The 23,224-nt window shown below is 39.5% G+C and overlaps 1 protein-coding gene across 1 annotated transcript in view; it reads left to right on the top strand.

Annotated features, from left to right (window-relative positions):
- BTK (Bruton tyrosine kinase) overlaps positions 1-22,784 on the top strand; it is a 728,232-nt gene extending 705,448 nt beyond the window's left edge. The window contains exon 19 of the mRNA XM_044057123.1: positions 20,097-22,784. Within this exon, the coding sequence (XP_043913058.1) occupies positions 20,097-20,162 (66 nt within the window). The 3' untranslated portion in view covers positions 20,163-22,784. The remainder of the gene's footprint in view (positions 1-20,096) is intronic.
- Positions 22,785-23,224: the final 440 nt, after the last annotated feature.

Genomic DNA, 23,224 nt, shown 5'->3' with positions numbered 1-23,224 from the left:
TTTCTGGACCCTTGGTTTTTGTGGGCCATCTCTGCCACAAGGACAGCATCTACCATTGTTGTGCCATCCTTAACCTCTAGGGCAACCTCTTCCATGTGTGTTCTAGAAAGGGCCCTGGGACTTCTTGAACCACATTTTTACAGTACCTTGTTGATGCCTGGAGAAGAATCTTTGAGAAATGGAAAAATGTGTGCACATGGCAGACAGGGTCTTTCCATCCTTTTCCACCTGGATAATGTATCTTTAACTTTGGGGCAAAGCAATGATGTGCTGTCAAAGGGAGCAATGATGAGTGAAGACTTGAAGAGCTCTGCAAAATCACATAAATGCATTCAGGTGTGCCTCCTTATGGAAACGCTGGAAACCGCTGACCTTGAGGTACTTTCAGCCACATGCGAAATTAGCCTCACGGAAGAATTGGAAAGTGATTGCAGGGTAGCCAACTGAGAAGTTACAGATGCCTGTACTTCATCAGAAATGGATCCTGAGAGGGTGTCAGAGTTCCTTAATCAGGTCTCTCTGTAACCTGGTGAAATGTGCCAAGTAGTTCAGAGACATTAAGTTGAAGGTCAGTGAAGCATAGACACACTTCCCAAACCTATCCATCACCGAGACTCCTTGTTTGATGGCCAGACAGTGGAACTCTCTTCAGCAAGTTCATTTTTAGTTCCCACTGCCACAACCATAGCATGGTCTCTCTGATTACTACATGTACCGTAGTAAGTACCTGCAGCAATTAGAGAGACCTCAGAGGTTTCTAACAAAGAAGATCAAGGGGCTCCAGCATGTGCCTTACACAGATCGACTAAAGTCCCTGTCACTATATATATATATATATATATATATATATATATATATATATATATATATATATATATATATATATATATAAAATTTATAGACTTCTTAGGGGAGACTTAAGCCTGACCAACAGAGCAATCCAAGACCCAAAGCTAATGAACTTGCTGCATAACCATAAATCAAACAGAAATACGGTTACCCATTCCAGGGACCTAAACATGGCCTGCAACTTAAATAGAACATGCTGGAGGGACAGATTTATCTCCCAGTGACTGCCTTGTCTTTGGAACAGGCTACCAATTCATGTGAAACAGAGCACCTCCATGACACCTGGATGAGTGGATGGGGCATGGTAAATTCTTACCGGGATAGAGCCCACAACCCTCCTGGACATGGGTAGTCATCACTAAATGCAATCTTGGGTACTGACTAGCATTTCTATGGTATTACATTGGGATGAAACAGCTAGGGTTAAAATGGCATCCAGGTCAATAGCCTAGTAATCTCCTGTGATCCTGTGATCAACAAGCATCCCTTTTGCCCAGAACTACTTGTCTTCTGGTGCTGTCATAATTTTATCCAGTCTGCTAGGTATTAGTTCAGTGGTGTTCGGGGTCTTGCATGCCCAACAAGAGATCAACTCTATGAGCTCATCAGTGGGCAGGGTCACCCAGGAAGTAGACAGGCTGATACCAAACACCTCCAGAAATGCAGACTTCTCAGACAAATGGTTGCTGGACTTCTATCCATCTCTCTGCTTCAGGATTTCAAAGATGTCTCCAAACTGGACATCTTCAGGAGGTAACTGTGGGGACCCTTCACCTTCATCAAAGTCTGTGTCTTCTGCAATGGACTCCTCTGTGGAGTCTAAGTGCTTCCTCTTGCACATTGTCTTCTTAGGGACCTCCTCAGTGGGATGATCTGGGGAGTATCAGAAGAGATCAGAACACCCTGCTGGGAAGACTGAGGTTTCGGTAGCAGCTGTCCCTGTGGAGAGGATAGTTGAGACTCCAAATGAAGAGATGGCAAGCCTGCAGACTGAGTATTGAAGAAGAATGGAAGCATCTTTGTCGTGGAAGCAGACAAGGCTCTCTCCGTGATCTCAAAGGTAGACCTCCCCCCAAGAAGAATAGAACCCCAGATCCAAAAGGGCAAACCTTTTGGACCATAGTCCCTCCCTGCTCTGAGGAGAATCTCCCCAAGGCCAAAGTTGGAGGCGAGCTAACCCATGCCAAGACTCAGAGGTGTAGGGAAGGCTCTGAAAAGTTTGGAGTCGACTGTGACACCCCAGACCCAGCAGGGTAGCTCCAGCTCCAACAGCTGTCTGGATCTGATGGAATCAAAGAGCTTGGAGCAAGCTTCAGATCCGAGGATAAAGAAATTCTCAGATCCGATGCAGACAGACCTGGGTGACTCAGATCCAAAGACTCCAAGACTGAGTGGGGAGTCAGAGGAAGAACTTTGCAAATGGGGTGTAGTGGAAGGTCAGATCTCCTGACCCAGAGGGGTAGGAGCTGACATGACGCTTGACACGCTTGGCACTGAGAGAATCTTTCTCACTAACCTCTCCATATCTTCTTCCATAAGTCTCCTGGAAGAGCTAGTGGACACTATGGAAGGAGACTTAGTTCTCTCCAAAAAAGAAGGGACCCTGGAAGGAAGAAGGTCCACTGAGAGAGAGTATCTCGTTCTTGGAAGGGGCTTTGACTCAAAAGTCAAATCCAATGGTTTTTGCGTCAGATCCAAAAAGGTCTAATCTGACAGGTCTTTAGGTCTCTTAAGCTTCAGATCCAATGATGAGATCAGATCTGATAGTCCTTTCTTCTTTTGCTTTGGATCTGAGTATGAAGTAGGATCTGACAATTTAAAATTTTTGTTGTAGGATCTAAAGAGTCAGTCGGATCTGAAAGAAACCTTTTCTTAGTTTTCTCTGAAGTTTTTATTGCGGCTGAAGAAGTACTTGGAGAAGGAGATACAGTCTTTCTTGATTTTTCAGGGAACGCTCCAAATAACACCTCAGAAAAAGAGGATGGGAGTAATCCTTTTAGAATAAGTTTATTCTTTCGCTCAACCAGAGCTCTTGGGTTGAAGAAGTGACAAATGGAGCAGTCCTCCTGGAAGTGGTATGGTCCTAAGCAATATACACACCGTATATCAGAGAAAGGAATCTTTTGACCCCACTTGGTGCATTTTTTAAATCCAGCTGAGACTTTGTCTTTGTCGGCCAAGTTAAAACAAGTTCAACACCTAAGTCTGAAGAAAGTAAGTTAGAAAGGAAGGAATATATAACAGAAGGAAGTTTTTTATATAATAAAGGGAAAGGAAACGACTACCAGCAATGGTATTAGAATAGAAATTACACCCTAGAGTGTAGAGGAAAGGGAGTACTAACTATAGTAATCAAGAAGTATGTGAGTACAAAAGTGAAAGGAAAAAAACTCACGGACAAAGCTGTACAATAAAGGGTATAGTTGGAAAGGAAAATATATAACTTATCGGAAGAGCTGCTCAAGAGTACAGGAATACCATGTCATTCACTGGAAGCTGCAAATGAGATCTGAAGTAATTGGGGTTGGTGCATTGTGGGTAATGGAGTAGTTTGAGGGTTTTCTGGTTGCCACGAGCTTTTGTAATGGCCGAGTCGGATCCAAGGGATCGGATATGAACCCATAAGTTAAGGACAGAATGAAAACTGACAACATCAGATGGATTGTTCATTGCAATGACTATACACTAGCCTGATGACTATTTTTTTTCCTTTGAATCAAGACTGTTCAAAAGCCTCTGTGAATATGAGCAATCTCTTGTAAAAGTGTTACGCAAGTATATATTTGTCTAGGCTTCAGCTGCTACCTCTACTATCATGCTAAAATTAATTATACATACGGCTAACTTGCAGATGCTATGCACATGGCAGATAGAGTGACATGGAATGAGAGATATTACATCCGGGGTCATACCTAGCAAAGATGTGTATGTATTCCCTATATCTAAAGGATAATGCCTAAAGTGTAGAACCAAATGAGATTGTGACGCTTTATGATTCTGCCTCAGTAACATTGCTGCAGCACTACAAAAGGACTGCCAGTTAATTAACATGGGTTAGATTTTTGAAATGTGTGTGTGTATTTATTATTGTAATGTAGGTTGCATCACAGTGTGCTGGTACTGGAAATGGATTTGGTATGTCTTATATGTACTCTGGTCTATAGGCTGCAATTTTAATGGGTTCTGAAATGTTAAAGGATTAGTTAGTTCTGCTGGGAGTGACATTATAAGGTATACAGTGGAATAGGTCTGACAAATTAAGAGATGAGAAGTGATTATGTGAGCAGCTGGAAGGTGAATAGGATATGCAGATTTCATTGATGTGCTTTTATTTATTCCTTTTTAATAATTTTAAATAGTAGTTAATATGCAACTTCCTAGGCATTTGACTTCCTGTGATTTATTATATTTGCCTCTCAACTAGGATGACAGCTGTTTTTCCTAGTATTTAGTTTACTTTATTAAGTGTTTATTATTTGTCTGTTGAATGGGAAGACTGGCAAAATACCACATGTGAGGGTGAGGAAATAAAGTCATGGTTAAATTGTCCAATAGTCTGAATATTGTATCTCTTTAATATTTTCCAGTTGTGAACTAGTGGGTAAAGCCTGTAGACTCAGTGATAAGTATACAATATGAATCTGGGGTGTCACAGTATTATTGGGTAGTGTTATTTAGTTCCAGCAACATGTGTTTCAGGGGAAGTTATTGGAAGAGTATGAAGGAAAAGATCTGAAGGATATTGAAGTGAATGTTTTGTCCAAGACTTGCATAAACCTTTGCCTGGTATATGATACAATGAGGAGAGAAGGGTGGGAAATAGATTATAAAAAAAATTGCAGTATCAAGATCATGGATCAGAAATGTGGTGAAAAATAGCTAATGAACTCAGACTATCAGTGGAAAATAGTTTCTTATTCATTCCACTTGCTTTGCAGAACTACAGCTTTGTTCAACTATAAAACAGAATTGTGTGGGTGAGTGAGTATGGGAAATGGAAAGGTATTTCTTAGGAAGAGAGGTAAAAGTGAGAAAGATTAACAAATAGTAAAGTATATTATGATATATTATCACTAAACAGTAGAGTACATCTATATATGGGTTTGTAAATGTTCTTCATGTGCTCTCTTCTTTACCGAGTTTTGATTAATTTAGTTGTTGCAAAGAAAAACAAATGCATGACTCTTTTTGCAGAGTTCTTCTCCTTTTTAAAATCTTAGTCAGTTCTGTGGCCAAAAGTAGAAGTTTTTAAATCCTTTTTTCCCCCCTTTTTAACTCCAGTCTTTTTGTTATATTCTTTTGGATTTTCTGCCATACCTAAATAGTCTTCTTTTAACTTTTTCTTTGGTAATTTGCATTTGCCTGGCTTCTCAGCTTTTTTCTTTTCTAACTTGCAACTACTTTATGTAACACAAGATCTTTCATTACCTTAAGCCTTGTTTTTGTGGTTTTGTTGAATCTCTAACAGTGTTCATAGGTATCAGTCCTCATAAAAAGCCCCAGGACGAACACATGCTCTGTGAGGGAAAGTCTTTAGGGTGTATTTGTCTTCCACAAGCACATGTGTTGACTCGATTTAAACATATTTTTATAACTATTTCCTCATAATATGAGAAAAAGAACATTGTAGCTGATTGGTAAATTAATCTTTCATTCTGAGATATTTGCTGAACCATGTCAAAGTAAAAGAGCTCCCTAACATATTATAGCCAACTCCTACAAGTTAAGACTAGAGTAGATTATATTTCATTAGGGAACATGAAAGGGCCTCTTCCTACATAAGTGGGTGGCAAGCCCCTCACATACAAACATACACACACACACACACACACACACACACACACACACACACACACACACACACACACACACACACACACATACACGCAGGTGCTTTTTTTAGAGAAACTATAGTATGGGAACTTCTCTCTCAGTGATTTTATAGAATGTCCCTGCTTTGGATTCATATTTTCAGTCTGTGAAAAGGAGATTAACTGTAGCTCTCGGCCATCCCTGATTTTTTTAGAATGTACCTGCCTTTTTTATTTCATATTTTCAGTCTGCACTTTATAAATGTTGAGGTATTCCGACAAATTGCTGAGGACTGCAGTCACTAAGCAATGACAGACATTTGAGACATTTGACATTTCAGACTTAATAGCCTGTTGACATTTCAGACTTAATAGCCTTCAGAAATTGCATGCTAAGGCAAAACATTCTTTCTAAGTATATTTAAGCAATCTTTAAAACTTGACACTAATTCTGAGCTTTTTTTTTTTTTCCCATTATTCTTGAGTTATGAGGTTGAGAGGTATGAGATTTATTGAAGTGTCCTTTGAGAAGCTGGGGTAGATCCATAAAAACAGTATAAATATTTTAATACCTATTGACCAGAAAACAGGCAAAACTGCAAACGAGTGATCTAGACCTACAAAACATATTAAAGAGGCTGACAGTTGTTGAGAAGTAAGCTGGAATATAGTAACTCTGCTTTAGTATAGACTACATGCCAACTTATGCCAGAGGAGTAGTAGCATGAAACTGGTGATATCCTTGTATAAAAGGGGGTGGGGGCTGCTGCTTGAAAACGGCTGTTGTACATGGAGCATGCTGATTGCACTCTGAAACTGGGAAAAAGCCAAGCATGTTATGCAGCACTCTCATATTGAAGAGGGGTATAACAAGTTTATGAACTGCTTTCAGAGCCGTTATGCTGTAGTCTCATCCTAAGCTTTGAAAGCTGTAATGCACTTCTCAAGGCACACACAAAAAACAAAGTTTTAACTACTTTTAACTCATTACATCTGAGTGACACCTCCAGGTGCATCTGAAGTTAACTCACACTGATGCATCTAGGTGTCAAATATTGCTTGTCCATATTTGCATCAATATTTCCAAAATCATGCTATGTACAAGGTTTTAAAAGATTTCTTCTTAAACCTTACACCATGGCAAATTCAACTGCATTAATATTTGACCTCTCTCTAGTGCAAAAAATGAGATATTAATTTTTGTTTTTATGATATTAATTTATATAGATATAGTTTTCACATTTTTCTAACCATTTCAACAACCAAGTAACACAGACAGAACTCCTTAGCCTCACATGAAAGCTCTCAGCTAGATGAATAAAATGCTGCTGACAGTATGTGTGTAACTTGAGTGGTTGCTGAGATATTGCAAGTTGTTTACAAAATATTACAAACATAATAGTTACTGTGTTTACTGTGACTTATAAAATTCAGTTTAAAATCTAGGACCTAAAGACTACTGCCCCTATAAAATAGTTTGTGCTGAAGGGTTTTGCCATTTATACTTCTTTCATAACCTCTGTGGTTCCAGAGATATGAACATTTGTTTGAAATGTGAGGACATAATTTAATTCTGTCAAAAGCCTTAGGCCCCTCCCATTGAAAGTTACAGCGCAAACTTTCTGAGTTCAATTGGAGTGAATGAGTTAAAGAGATTATTCCTTCAGAGATGCACTTAGATTCTGGCCACTGTCTATGTTGCAGCACAAAGTATTTTACAGCTTTTACAGCTGTAAAACATTTCACATTCCTCTATGTTTTTCTGTATCTAGCAGTGTATTGGAGCACCTGAATCTTCAAGTACTACAAGAATTATGATCAGGTCTCCACAAACACAACCAAGTAGTTACGTGTTCTTGACTTGGATATTAAGATTCAACTCTTGATCTTCACTGTCGAGGTGAATTTCTACACATCTATGTCTCCAACATATGATATAGAGGATTATGGTCAGGTTTCCTAACTAGCTTACTATATGCTCACGACATGAATGCCAAGAAATTTACCTTGAGAACAAAGCTCAAGAGGAGAATCTTGGCATCCATGTTTGCAACACATAATCAATCATAATTTCTTGAAGTACATAGAGGTTTATCTCCTCCATATACCACCAGTTACAGGAAAAAAAGTGTAGGGCCAGGGTGTTTTACTGATTTTTATCTTTATAAGTGTGGTAGGGTGAAGTGCAACAGGTTTTAAAAGATATTTTACCTTCTGCTGCTGTTCTTTGCTGCCCAACACTGCCCCCTGTTAATCATTAGCATGAGACCCAAACTTAACAGTGCTTGGGCTGCTTAACAAAAGTTTGTCAAGCACCTTTCTGCCATAATAAAGGTGCTTAACAAGCTTTCCTTTTTCCCATTTTAGCACATAATCTCAGTACTCCATGTACTACAACATGGTTATGATCAGAGATCTGATCATAATCTGCTATGTTATTATCATGCTGCGAGAGTCTTCCCCAAGGAAATACAATTCTTTACCAAACATACTGGTTACTGGAGCATCTTCAGATACTACACTATAAACTATGTACTGTCACTAGTGGCAAATTTTCTAAATTTATTTATTTATTTCCAGTTTGATTACCGGGGAGGTCCACTGGGCTCAGAGAGCCCGTTTTCAGTGGATGCCCGAAGAGAAAAGCTCCATATTACATACAAGTAAACAAAAATAAAATTATACAAAGTAATGTGAAAAAGTACAAATGCAAAATGAAAAGACAATTCTTAACATATTTACATATTATACAAAGTAATGTGAGAAAGTACAAATGCAAAATGGAAACACAATTCCTAACATATTTACATAGTTGATTAGAGAACCATTTGTACAACATTTAAGTTGGCAGAGGCAAAAGAATAGTGTTTACTTAGTTATAAGAGTTCACAATTGTAGAAAAACTGTTAATAGTTGTAGACTAATATTTGAAAGTTTGTAGTAAATATAAGTTGAGAAGAAATGGGAGAAATAAAGGTGAGAAGTGCACTGTTAGTTGAGCATACATTATAGTTTCTGGAGTATTCATAGAGAGATAGTTAAACAGTAGTAAAAGTGGAGTTCAAACATGGCAGGTGTGATTGCCATGGTTAAACAGCATCAGCTAATATAGGTAGTAAAGAATATCATTCTCAGAGGGGAGGAGATCGAGGACTATATACAGTATTTATATTATATACATTTAAGGTATTAATGTAATATTAATGTAATATTACATTAGATTCAGAGGGAGGCAGTTGTTTAGGAGGTCATTAGATTTAAAGTGAGGCAGCTGTTTAGGAGAACAGCCTGGAGTGGAGGAATATGTAGAGAAGTTCCACGAGGAAGTATACATAGAAGAGTCTTAGGTTAAGTAGGGAGAATACAGTTACATTTCCAATTATGGGAGAGATAGGAATGAAGCTGGGTTTTAAAGTATTCATAGTTTTCAGAGAGTCTAAGAGAAGAAGGGAGGGAGTTCCATTTTTTGGCTAAGGGAGAAGATAGGAGAAGCTGACCAGCAGGACGTTTTGGTTTGTATACAGAGAGGAGATTCTGGTGGACAGATCTTAGGGCTCTGTGAGGGGTGTAAAGGGGTAAGATATTTGCTAAAGCAGGGCATGATGTTGGTTTGAAAATGAATTTGTGGGCAGTAGTGAGTTGGAGGTAGTTGAGGTGGTTGGGAAGTTCTAGCCACTTTAGCAGGTGAAAAGATGTACAGTGGTGGAAGGAGTAGTTAGCTTTACTTGTGAATTTAGAGATTTTGTTGTAACATGTTTCTAGTTTTGAAGTGATGGAAGAGGATAAGTTGGTAAGTAGGAGTGAACTGTAGAGTAGAGAAGGTAATAAGGTGGTAGTGGCAAGAGTATGTCTGATAGATGAAGAGAGGAAATGGGAGTGTCTATATAGCATACCAAGTTTCTGATGTATTTTTTTAATGTTTAACTGAATATCTGTATCAAATTTCAGGTGTTAATCTATAGTTACCCCAAGAAGTTTAGCAGAAGAGACAATTTCTATAGAGGAGTTTGTATGGCTGATGATACTGAAAGACTGTTTGTCAAGGTGGAGGGTTTTTGAGGGAGAGAAAAGTAGGATTTTGGATTTATTAGCATTTAGGGAGAGATGGTTTTGAAGCATCCAGTTTTCAGTAGTTGAAAAGGCCAACTGAGTTTTTGCTTGGAGATCAGGGAGATTAGGAGCAGAGCATACTAATGTTGAGTCGTCTGCGTATTGCACTATTTTAGTGTTAGGAATGGCAGCATGGAAATCATTAATAAATACATTGAAGAGAATTGGGCCAAGTATAGATCCCTGGGGTACTCCAGTAGGGGTGGGTAGGAAGGTTGAGGTGCTAGTTTGCCATTTCACAGCTTGGGATCTATTAGAGTGGTAGCTGTTGAACCATGATTTAGAAGGTGAGTATGGGAAACAGTGTTGAATGCTTTGGAAAGATCTAGATGGACTGTGGATACAATTTCTCCAGATTCACGGGCATAATTTACTAAGTCTAAGAAAGAGAGAAGAGCAGTTATTGTACTATGTCCAGGACGAAAACCGTGTTGTTTGGGGTGAGGAGGTGATTATCGGTAAGGTAAGGCATGAGCTGGAGGTGGATGCATTTCTCAAGTATTTTTGAGATTAGGGAGAGAATGGCTATTGGATGGAAGTTAGAGATGGTATTATTTTTACCTCCTTTATGGAGGAGTAGGATAAAGGCTGCATGGCACAATTTGGGAACATAAGACTTCTGTATGGATCTATTGATGAGAATGCTGATGGGGATGGCAATGCCATCTGCTGCAAGTTGTAGATAGAGAGAGGGGATATTATCAGGGGCAGGGGAGCATGATTTAAGTCTAGAGAGAATTTTTTTATGTAGAATGTGGAGATGGTCTTTAGATGAAATGTGGGGGGGGATGTTAGGACTGGGAGGTTGGGAAGAGGTGGGGGAAGTGGGTTTGAGGAGAGAGGAGGAGTTGTGATTGGGGAAGGTCTTGGTGAGTTCAGCTATGGAGTTGGTAAAGAAGGAGTTGAATAGGGTGGCTATTTCTGTATCAGTTTTACTGGTGTCAGGACAAGGGTTGATTTTGGTTCCAGGATTCAGTAGAGTGCTGATAGAGGTCCAGAACTGTTTAGGATTTTTGGAGTGATTGGTCTGGAGTTTAGTGTAGTAAGAATTTTTATCTCTTATGATATGTTTTTTGGTTAGGTTACGGAGTTGCTTATATTTAAGAAGCATTTCAGGATGTTTATTTTGGGGATATAGTGTCCAGGTCTTGTCTCTTTGTTGCATACGTTTTTTAGTATCTTTAGATAGCCAGGGAACAGGGTTGGATTTTATTCATTTAGTTCTGGGTCGGGCTTGGGAGTTTAGGATATCTTGTTGTATTGAAGAAGTCTACAGCGTTATCTAGGGGAAGAGTTTTTAGATTGTCCCAGTTTGTTTGTTTGAGGGTGTTGGAGAAACTTGTAAGATTAAAGTTTGTGAGGTTGTGAGTATGGATGGATATATTGGTGAGGGTGAGGTGAGGAGTGGGTTGCTCAATGGATAAAGGCAGGGTAGTGGTCACTCATGGTGTCTGGTAAGGTACCTGAGTGTAAGATCTTATTTGGGTAGGAGGCAAGGATCCAGTCCAGAGTGTAACCTGGGGAGTTGTTTTTATTGGGTCTGGTAATGCTATTAGTTAGTTGGGTGAAATTAAATATATTAATAGATATAGATGGATTGATGCTATTGATTTTGTTCCAGTCGATTTTTACATCACCTAATATATATGTCTCAAGCTTAATATTAGTTGAGGCCCATAGAAGAATTTCTTCTAGGGTGGTAGTGTTGTTACCAGGGGGGATATAAAGGGCCATAAGACAAATGCTTTTATAGTTATTCATTTTGAGTATCCCTATGACTAATTTTGCATTGTTGAATTGAGGAATGGGGCTTTGGTAAGGGTGATGGAGAGTAGGTTTGAGTAAATTAAGGCTACTCCTCCACCTTTTTTATTTAGGTGGTCACATCTAAGAGCCTGAAAGCCTGGGGGTAGGATTTCAGAGTTGTTAATCTGGGGTTTTAGCCATGTCTCAGAGACTGCTACTCTGTCTGGCAGGGTATGGTATAGCCAAGCATGGAAGAGGGCTGTTTTGTTTTTTAGACTCTGGGCATTTATGGTAAGTAGTTTGAGGAATTTTTGGTTAGTAATATTGGTTGTGATAGGGGGAGTGGGATTGGTACTAGTGTTAGGTCCAGGGTTGGGGTGAATATCTCCTGCTAGGGAAAGGCAGTTAAAGGAGGAGAGCAGTATCTGTAATTTGGACTTAGTTGATTGTGGGAGGTACGACAGTGATTTGGGTGAGTGACACTTGAATGGAGAGGATATAAGTTTTAGTTTAAAGTAGTGGAGTGGGTTTGGTTGAACTAGGGAGGGGGATATATTGTGAAAGTGAGATTTGATAGGGTGGAGATAGGGAAGAGTGGTGGGGTGGGGGATAGGAAGGAGGATGGGAGTTTGCAGGAAGAATATGAGGTAGCATGGAATAAAGGAATTAGGAACAATATGGTTAAACAGGGGATGAGAAGGATTTGTGATAGCTTATACCAATCAACTATGGCCCCACATCTAAGTAAGTGGGGAAAAGCAGGAAATGAGAGAGTGTTAGAGAGTGAGAGAGGGAGGGGTATAGCTGTAAGAACAGGATGTTATGGGGTAGGTTGAGTAGGAGTTAGTAAATAGGTGGGAGGGATGGGTTGTGGTTGGATTGGTTGAGATAAAAGGGGAGAAGTTAACAGGTAAAAATAAAGGTAGTACTAGTGGGGGTGGGTGAGATTTGGGGGCAGGGTAGGGGAGCAGAGTGAGCCCACAGGACGACCGGAGCAGGTAGAACCAATAAGGGGAAAGACACAGCCTCCAGAACCAATCAGTGACACAGTAGCTCACTTTCACTCTGAGTTACTGGGATAGCAGATGAGGTTCAGCTAGGTGAGTGATAGCAAATTGAACTTATACAAAAGTCATTAATGGAGGCTTAAGTAAGATGCAGGAAACCAAGGACTAGCTTTACAAAAGCTCATAAGCTGTTTGGGAGAATTATGGGGAAATAAGTGGGATATATGACCCTATACTGCCACCTAGTGGCATTTCCAAGAAAAAGCATTTACTTGGTTAAGTAGATGGCAGGGAACAAGGTTTAAAAAGTAAGGCAGGAAGGGCCAGCTGGTGTGCACGCTATGGGAAAATGCTGTGATACTGTTTAGCTCTAACAATTCTGTTCTAGGTACACAACAATTGAAAAAATCACCTACACACTATTACTGTACTCTAGTAGTTAAAGGGTCCATCCAGGCAATTCCTCTATAAGGGACAGTGAATGCTGAACCGGCAAATACAGTCTCCACGAGGTTGGGGGGAGCACCCAAGAGTGATGGGGCTTAGTAGGCTGTAATGGAAGCACAGGAAAAACAGGTTAGTTAGGAGGTAATAGGACAGCAGAGGGTAGGACAGAGCATAAAGTCACAGAGGCATACTACAAGGAGTATAGAAAGAGCGGACTATAGTGAGTTCGAAGGAGAGAGAAAACATAAGAGTTCAGAAGGAATGAGAAGGTAGTGTAAGAACCAGACAAATATATCAAACAACAAAGTTCAGAGGTATACTGTGTTTACAGGGGTAAGAAGATAGGCAGAGGGGTAAAGAGGAGGAATGGGAAACAGTATAGGAGGAAAGCAAGCAAGGAGACAAGAGGAGAAAACAGTTATAAATGGCATCACATAAGCAAACACAACCTAAGCATAAAGAGCAAATACATAACATCAGCGCACTACTATTAGCAGTTGGAAACCTTTAGAGAGTGCAGCAATACAACACTAAATGCAATAAAATGATATACAGACATCAGTTGCCATATTTAGGCAGTGTGGTAGCAGGCTATAACATCTATGAAACCAACAGTCATAGACAAGCACAAAGCAACGCTATTTCAAACTAACACAGGTGGCTGCAGAGCAAGCTCATCCCAAGCAACAGCTGCCATTACTTAAGCAGAATTGTATATGATGGCTGCCTAAGCAGGATTTAGACAAAGTACAGGACGCTAAACAGTAAACCTGCAGTTCTATAAAATGCCAGCCACTCTTAACAGTGAATCAAGCAGCTATTCCTTATTATAACAGTAAATTAAGCAGCAGTAAAGTATTATAAACATAGAAGATATGTGGCGCTAATGCTCCTATAATCAGTAGTACATTGAGCAGCAGTAAGAAGTTATACACCAATTAATAAAGAACACCACATTCTAAATAAATGCAGGCTGTTGATTCAGCAAGTTAAGCAGCTGTTAAATAGCATAGAAGCAGTACATAAAGCCTCATAGCTATTCACACAGGGTGAATCAAACAGTGAATTCAGCAGAGTTAAATAACAGCAGAAGCACTTACTGGCAAGCACACAAGTGACCTAACTATGGGGCAATGGTTGGCAATAAAGATGGCACCATGTGTAGCACCTTCTATTCATAGATTTTCAGGGACAGGATATGATAAAAGCTAAAACAATGCAGTGATGTCTAGTGTTTAACATTCCTAATGCCATAAAATGCTGCTGTGGATTACATATAAATTATCCTTTATACAGTGATACACTTCATATTTTGATGTTGTTAGGAAATGTCTATTCATTTCAGGATTCCTCAGAATAATCATAGTCCTTATGCTGCTCAAAATTATAATTACATGCACTGCCTTGGCATCAGAGTTCATGATTATAGTGCTATAATGTTACATTGTTACAACATATTAGGTATTCAAGTTCTGAGCCTCATAATGAGCTCTCACCCAGCCTGAAGCCTTGCCACCTGGATCTGCATTTTGTTGTTCATAAAGGGGAAGAGTGCTACTACCCTAGAAGAAAAAAATAGATTTAAACCTAGTAGTACAAAATCGAACAACTTTATAAATAACCACCCATACATACTTCCTGATACTATAGGAATGTTTTGTTTACAACTGTCCATAACAAAACAAACTTGCAAGACTTCTTTGTACATGATTCTGAGACCTCTGATTAAATCACTCTTCAATAGCCAGTAGTGGGTAGAATATAATACTATGGGTTTTAGTCTTTTATAATAGCACTTTCCTTTTTTGCCCACTAATTTGTTTATTAAAACTGTTTGCATTCTTTCCAGTTTGCTAAAGTCTACTTCAGTGCAATAGGAAAGTTTCCCACTTTTAAGCATGCTAAGCTTTTAAAGAATAATAGGATGGCAAAAAGAAATAGATTATAAAATATGCTTCAGGATAGAGGTATCATGTCTACTAATGTCAGTAATAGAGGGTTAGGCTGTTATTTACTACCATGCTCAAATATCTTTAAGTCTCTATTTTGATTAAGATGAATAATTTTCAGTGTATTCATAGGTTCATAGTTTCATAGGTATGTACTAGGCTAATGGCCCTGGAGCCTATATAAGCCTAGCCCAAGAAGATTCCCTGGCATCATGCCACCCAAAGTTAGTTCCCAGTGCCCCTGTCAAGCAAGGCCACTGAATTGATCCCTGGGGTGAATTTCCTGTTGTCCATCCACTTGTCAAGATTTCTCTTAAAGAGGGCCAGTGAAGTGCTCTGCTTGACGTGAATGGGAAGTTTGTTCCAGAGTATGGGAAGTCTCTGGGTTAGGAACCTTTCCCTCCAGCATGTTCTGTTTATTGTGGTAATGAGGTTTAGGTCCCTGGAGCGTGTGGCACAGAGGTATTGGCATTTCTTTAAGTGTAGCATATCTAACAGCTCTGGGTCAGACATGGCTTTGTTGGTCAAGCGGAGATCACCTCTAAGCAGGTGATAAGAGACAGAGTATAGCTGGAGTTTTTTGAGTCTGTCCGTATATGGCATATGCTTAAGGCCTAAGATCCTCTTAGTGAGGTATTTTTGTGGCCTTTCCAGTTGTGCTAGGTGTCTAGTGAGGTACATACTAAATGGGGCATTGTATTCTATAACAGGTCTAATGAGGGACGAGTAGAAAGGGATTATGACCTCTTTCTTCCTGGTTGAGAAACCTTTTGTAATGAGATGTGCCACATAGAAGGACTTTCTGACTACGGTGGCAATGCGGATATCAAAGGAGAGGTTGCTGTCAACCTGATTCCCCAGGTCTCTTATCACACCTTTGGTGTTTAGTGGACTACCATGTATATGGTAGTTCATGGGCACTGAATTTTTCCCAAAGGGAATGACAATTCACTTTTTGGCATTGAGCTTAAGGCCATGGTTCTGGTACCAGTCATTGGTGTCAATGAGGCCTTTTTGTAGAATGTTTGCATCAGTTGGAGAATCAATAATGGCTCCCAGTTTGCAATCATCTGCCAGCTTAGCCAATCAGAATATCTTTGTGTTGGCTTAAACTTCAGAGAAGAAGATGCCAAACAGGAGAGGACGTAGCACTGATCCCTGTGGACGCCACTTGTGGCAGGTCGGTAGTCAGATTTAGAGTCCACTACTTTCACAGTGTGGGTTCTAATAGTGAGCCAGTTGGCAACCCACCTTATGACATAGGGGGTTATGCCTAGCTTAGTGAGTCTATCTGTGATTCCTGAGTGAGGGATGGTGTCGAAGGCCTTGGCAAGATCTAGGTAGGCTGTGTGAACTACCTTGCCCTCATCCACAGCTCTGGTGATAGACTCAAAGAAGTCTATCAGGTTGAGCAGTCATGATCTACCTTTCACAAACCCAAACTGGGTGGTGTCCAGAGTTTGGAGAGTCCCTATATCCTTATTTATAAGGTCAGTGATGATGCGCTCCATAGCCTTACATATCAAACTTGTCAGTCTAATAGGGCGGTAGTTCCCAGGGTCTGAGTCACTCCCCCTTTGTGGAGTGAGATGATTGTAGCAGTGCGCCATTCGGTAGGAATAAAGCCTGAAATGAGGCTGTGACTGAACAGGGTACTCAGGTGTGGTGCCAGTTCACTTTGTAATTCATGTAGAACACAGCCAGGGATATTATCAGGCCCCATGGAAGCTATATTATTGGCTTTGGACAGTACGGTTTTTACCTGTGTAGCTGTGATAACAGGGACTTGGAATTCCTCAGGTATTGTGATAAGCCCTTTAGGGGGTGAAAGGGAGGTAAAGTTCGCACTGAACCTGTTGGCCAATATGTTGGCAATATCAGTTGGTTCTGTATATGTATTGCCATTGTGCTGCAACTGACAGCAGAGCTGAGTATTGCCTTGTAGAGTCTTGACATAACTATAGAATGCCTTGTGGTTGTCTTTAGAATCTGCAGCAATTTTGTTTTTGTAGCTAGCTTTAGAGGACTTGAAGATGGATCTCAGTTTTTTGATGAGGCTAACAAGGGAGTTTTTCCAATCTTGGGAATTCACCCTTTTCTGCAACAGTTTTTTTCCTTCTGTTGTAGTTTGTTTATGGTGGGGGACCACCAGATTGGCTTCCTTTTTTGGAGGAGAGCATCTTGGTTCTGTTTGGTATGGCCCATTCCATGCACATGTGTATGTGCTCATACAGTGCATTGGTGTATGATTCAGCAGTCATGCACCTATTTTTCATTTGCATGGGTGTTGTGAAGTTAGCCACCTCTGTTTGTAGAAGCCCAAAATTGGCTTTGGAGAAGTTTTTTATGGTGGTTTCCTTTGGGGGGGGGGTGAGGGTGGGATGTGGATATCCATGGTGATTAGCTTGTGGTCAGATCTGACCAGGGAGGAGTTGATTACTGGTGTAGAGCAATGGTCGCTCATGTTAGTAATGACCAGGTCAAGGATGTTTCTACCCCTGGTGGGGGTAAGAATGAGTTAGTCCGGGGCGATGGAATTAATGAATTCCAGAAAACGTTGAGCAAGTGTGTTGGTACATGAGTAATTTTCCCAGTTAATGGAGAGGTAGTTAAAGTGTCCCAGTATAAGGGTATAGATATCCACTGTTATTTCTGCCCAGGTAAATAGCACCACATTAATTGATGTTGTTTGATTAAATTGTCTTTAGCCAAAAGCCATTAAATGAATACATATTTCTAGAGGGGGCTGCGGTGGTGCAGCAGTTTGCATTACCAACTCACAGCAAGAGGTTCTCTGGTTTGATTCTCAGCTGGGGTGCCTTCTGTGCAGAGTCTGCATGTCCTTCCTGCAGTCACATGGCTTTCCTCCCCATGCTCCACTTTCCTCCCACATTCCAAATACATATAGTAGGAGGACAGGACACACTAAATTGGCCAGAAATGTTAGTGTGTGTGTGTGCAAGTTAGTGATATTGATGAACTACTGTGGCAGGGCTTAGCCACCTGGTGGTTTAAACCTTGGCTCGAGATGATTGTCACTGTTGAAGTGACAACCCAGCCCCATGTGCAAAATGGGAAAAAGGGGTTGAAGATGGATGGATATTTCTAGAGACTAAGCATACATTCACTTTGAGAAACAACTGAAGTGATTTTGCAGATGATAGCAATTTTCAAACAGCACACATTATCTGACACCAGGATAAACACCAGAACAGATATAGAAAAATGAATACAAAAGATCTCAGTACCATATCCTGGACACCTCCACCCAAGGAGCATGGACTGAGTCTGACTGACAACATTTGATCTGGACTGCTTGGGTTATTCTACTTAATATTTTTTTTAGCTATGACAGAAGTATGGATTAGTACCTAGATATCTAGGACTCCTTATTTATTTTTTGACATTTGATTACCGGGAAAGTCCAACTGGATAGGAGTTAATTTTCAGTGGAGGCCCAGGGAGAAAATCTCCAAAGTATTACAAAACAATTTAAGAACAATAATTTTACAGTCTTCAAAAATAATACAAAAGCATCTACAGTTTCAACAATTATACCAAAATAGATATAATATGAATGCATTGATTTAGAGCAGATACAAGGTAAATAATGATTTAACAGTTAGAAAAAGTTTAGCCAGTTTATAGAGAAATCAAAGGTAAGTTAGTATAATAGAAACAGGAGTTGCAATATGAAGTGAGAGAAAAGCTTATGGTATATTTAGAGAGAAGGTTAGGGGAGAGAAATTGATCGAGATAAGGAAGTGAGTGAAGAAGGGAGACAAAGGAGGTGTAAGGTATGAACAGGCATTTGTTCACATTTAGTGATATAGTTTATCCTGGTGTTGAGCAAGAACAGAGCCAGCTTTTGGCTAGGAAGTCTCAGAATGGTTTTAAATGGCACCATACCACCATGTGGGTGGTGGCAAGTGTTCACAAGGTCCAAAAGACTGTATACACTAATGAACCTATATCAGTGCTCTCTATTACACTCATAGTTGAATTTGCCACATTTATAAGTCAAGATCTTTGGTTGATAAATCCTTGCTGACCAAATTCCTGAGTGACACATGTAGTAACTAACAAGTAAGCGAAAATCATTCTTTCAAAGCATTTCCCTAGAATAAATTTAATGCTAATGTGCCTTATCACCCCCTTAAAATTGGTCATACCCTTGCTTGTTTCCAACATGATGGAACAAAAGGACATTTCCAAGTTCTTAGAATAAGTGTAATACATTTAGTGTTAAAACAGTACTTAACCTACACAAACATAGTCAGGAGAGCAAAACAGGGGCCATGCAAGTATTACTTTGATTTTATTAAAAAAATGTCAAAATTTCTTCACTGAGGCTGTCTGATAAAGTAGCCCAGAAACATAAGTCATTTATAGTTATAAATTGTTTAGCTGTGATAGTATAAATGAGCAAATTTGTCAATAAACATTTTAATGTCTTGTTCTAAGTCATTGATACACTTACTGTCCACTTTAAGAGAAAACGCATTGCCTGTTTCTTTACCTATTTTAGCTAGGTATTAATAAAATGTCTTTGAATTATGTTTAATGTTTTTTGCTATGGAGATGTTATACACAGATTTCCACAGTCTATTGCTCTGTTTAAAGTAGCCTTAAATCTTTTGGATGCATTTTTCAAATACGACAAAGTAATATTAGTCTTGTAATTTAATAAAGCACCATGAATGTGAACTGTATAAAAAATCATAGAGTATTGCTCACTTCAGTAATGTACTATGAAGAGTAAATAAACTTTGAAATTCCTTGTTTGTAAGTATGATAACCAGTCAGTTATCTATTTGCAAAAAATAGTAATAATAAATAAATACATAAATAAATAAGTACAATTAAAAAAACATAGCCTCAAAAGTTTCTTTAGCAAACAAAAGAATCTGGTCGGTTACATGCTAACAAAGCATTACTACTTTTTATTATGTTTATTCGGTTTATTAACCAGAATAGCTTTTTTAAAATTCCAGCAAAGAATTTTCCATATGGTATTGTGGTGAGTAACAACATTTAGAAACTGAAAAACTGTAGCAGGACACTAATATGTAATATGCAATGTAAACTTTTTTTTTTGTTTACTTTCATAATACAGGCTGAATAGTTAAATCTACTGTTACATATGAATAACTTATTGTATTATTTGTTTTTCACAGAAACCAGAAGAACGACCACCATTTAGTTTAATACTGAGTGCTATTCAAGAAGTTTTGGAGACATAAGTAAGCACTTTACTTGGAACATGTATGGCATCTCTGGTCTGTAAGTACAGATCTTACATTAAAGCATCTTCTGCAGCATGTAATGTGCAGAAAGATGAATTACATCACATCTTGACAGGCTTTTCCATTCAACAAATAGTGATGGTGAAAGAAGTGGATTCTCCACATAGGGGAGTCTCAATCCAACCATTCTCTCCCTATTAAGGATAATCACAGATGTCTCACAGCCTGAGTTCCAGGTCTCAGCTCTTCATTCCCTTCCAGTTCAATGTCTTTCTCACACTGTAGCATGAAATCCTGATGGGCTGGAAGCCCTCAATAGAACAGGTGCTCAGCCTGTCCAGCTTAGAAATGTTTATAATTTTGTCCATGGCTCTTTACTGCATATTCTTTTAGGCCACATGTTTTATTTCATGCAAATTATACTTCATATATGGGAGGGGTTAAACCACTTTTTCCAGTATTTAGCCAGTGGACTATAAGGCTTTGCCCAACTTGTAAAGTAACAAGTCTTTGAGGGACTCATATCTGTCTCTCTGCCTCTCTCTCTCTCTCTCTCTCTCTCTGTCTCTGTCTCTACCTCTGCCTCATCCTCTTTTTATGCTTCTTCCCTCCTCCAACCATAAAGTACCCCTTCTACATTATACCACATGCCACAGACAGGACTCCTTGCACAATGTAACTAATGCCACAGATAGTACAGGTGTAGCCTTTAGCCATTTCTTCCAGTGGTACCTGCTCTCTAGTGGGCAGTTGATAGGCTGTTATAGAATCTTGACTTCTTCTATTTTAGACTTAAGAGGTGGTCTGACTAATTTCCATCATATGAGAGAGAGATGGAAAAAGCTATGCAGTCTTCCTCCCAGCCGTTTGCACAGGATTACCTAACATTTCCAAAGGTTCTTGACAACACAGAATATGTTATGTACTCAACGTCAGAAGAAAATGGTTCTGTTTTCCATTAGCTTCAGAAGATCATGGTTTTCTTTTGCATTGCCCAGCTGAACTTCTAATGATCAAGGAGAGCAGCAACAGGTGGTTCCTCCAAAGGGAGTTATTTAAGGACATGCCTGACACTGCTTTGCTGCATCTGAATATACAGACATAGTAAACTGGAATGCATGTCGAGGAAGCAACTGGATTTTCCTGCCTCAATTAATCTTCCCACTGATTGCCTAGCTACTGCCTTTGTTCATAGAAAGCTGTCCTGGCTGCAGTACTTTGAGTCCTTTCCCTGGACAGAGAGGCCAAAGCCACTGCTCAAGTTGGCTAGGCAAATTTTACTTTATACCCTGATAGTGTGAAGTTTTAACTATCTGTCTCAAATATTCTAACTGTGGGCCATTGTTAATCAAGCTAGATCCAGTTTCTACTTGAGTCACAAAGAACTAAGAATATAGCACATTAACTGCAAACACCAAGCATGGAAAGTAGGTTTCTTTTTCTGTGGCTATAGTGACATTAATTAGGAGCAGTTTGTGTTAGAAATCTAATTCAGGAGATGTATTGTCTGTAATGAGTGCTATTTCTTTCAGAATTTGCTAGCCAGTTAGTTAGTCCTTCTTCATCAACCAAAAGAGATCATGTTAGGAACATAGTTTCGAAAAGCGTGATATGACATATTCCCCAGAAAAAAAAGAACAGGGACATGAAAAAGTTCTACTCAACATTCTCCGTGGTTAAACAGGATGATGTACTTGAGCTTCTCTAAGCTCAAATCTCCATAGGCAAAATCTCATACCACTTTATTGCAAGCTCTAGGACCCAGTCTATGCCCAAGGAAACCCATAACACATATGTAAGCATACTAAAAATATTCACCATTCAAACAAAAACCATATTCATGGGCAAATTTAATTACCTCACTATTAACTGGGAATTTTATATGACACCAAATGTGCAGGCACAGGGATCCATGGATTTTATAAATATCCATGGTCCTCACTAATATGGGAGAGCACTACACACCCTGTAGTGTAATGTTCTCTCTGGTAAGGTCAAACCATAAATACGGTCTCCTTTGAAGTAAAAATAAAACCTATAACCCCAACTAACCCTGGAATGTTCAGGAACTACTCTAAGGCTAACTTCCTACTATTAAGTGATAGCCTAGAAAAATTTCATGCCCCCATAACCCCTGAGAACACTTCTGCCTATGGGGAACTGTCCACAGGATAACCTTTACAAGCATGTTAATAGCTGCATAGAGGCAGTTGTACCCACCAAGAATAAGTACAGAACTAACTAAAAAAACAGGCCAATCTGGTGGAATTGCAGTGTAACTAGGCTGTATTATAGGATGAAGATCATGTCAAAACTTAGGAAATGTAGCACCCAGCAGAATAATGGCATGCTCAACAAACTAAACAAACAACTCAGAGGACAAATAAAGTCTAACAAAGCCAAATTTGAGGTAAATATGCCCCCCAAAACAAGGACAACCACAAGGCATTCTTTAGCTATGTCCCAATTCTTCAAAGGCAATACACAATTGTGTCCAGAAATCATTGCTAATTGAGCCACATATACTGAGCCAGAAGATATAACAAACTTACTGGCAGACAAATTCAGCTATAACTTTACCCCTCTCCCCACTCATTCTCCCCTCAGGAAATGCCATCAGATATAAACCCCCTACTATCACTAAGGAACAGGTCCTCAGTACTCTTTCTAAGGCAAAGAACACTGCATTGATGGGCCCAGACAATATCTCAGGATGCCTTCCAAATAGTATGAAACATGATCTATCAGGCCATCTGGAATCACTATTTAACTATAGCCTCCAAACAAGCTTTGTGCCTCATGTGGAGAACAGCAACAGTCATCCCTCTGCACACATGTAAGCCATCTATAGATGGTGGAGACTACTGACCCATAAATCTCACTGGATTCGTATATAAAGCCATGGAAAGAGTTATCATGGAAATGATCATTAATGGCGTGAGAAACCTTGAGACACTGGATCCAACCCAATTTGGTTTAGTCAAGTGCAGGTCATGCCTATGCAACCTGGTGGACTTCTTTGAGAATTTCATCAAAGCAGTGGATGTGGGTGAAACAGT

Source organism: Protopterus annectens, chromosome 15.part0, assembly GCF_019279795.1.
Source record: "Protopterus annectens isolate FY-2018-M chromosome 15.part0, PAN1.0, whole genome shotgun sequence".
Taxonomy (NCBI): domain Eukaryota; kingdom Metazoa; phylum Chordata; order Ceratodontiformes; family Protopteridae; genus Protopterus; species Protopterus annectens.
The sequence above is the reverse complement of the archived record's forward strand: the minus strand, read 5'-3'. Positions and strand labels throughout refer to the sequence as shown.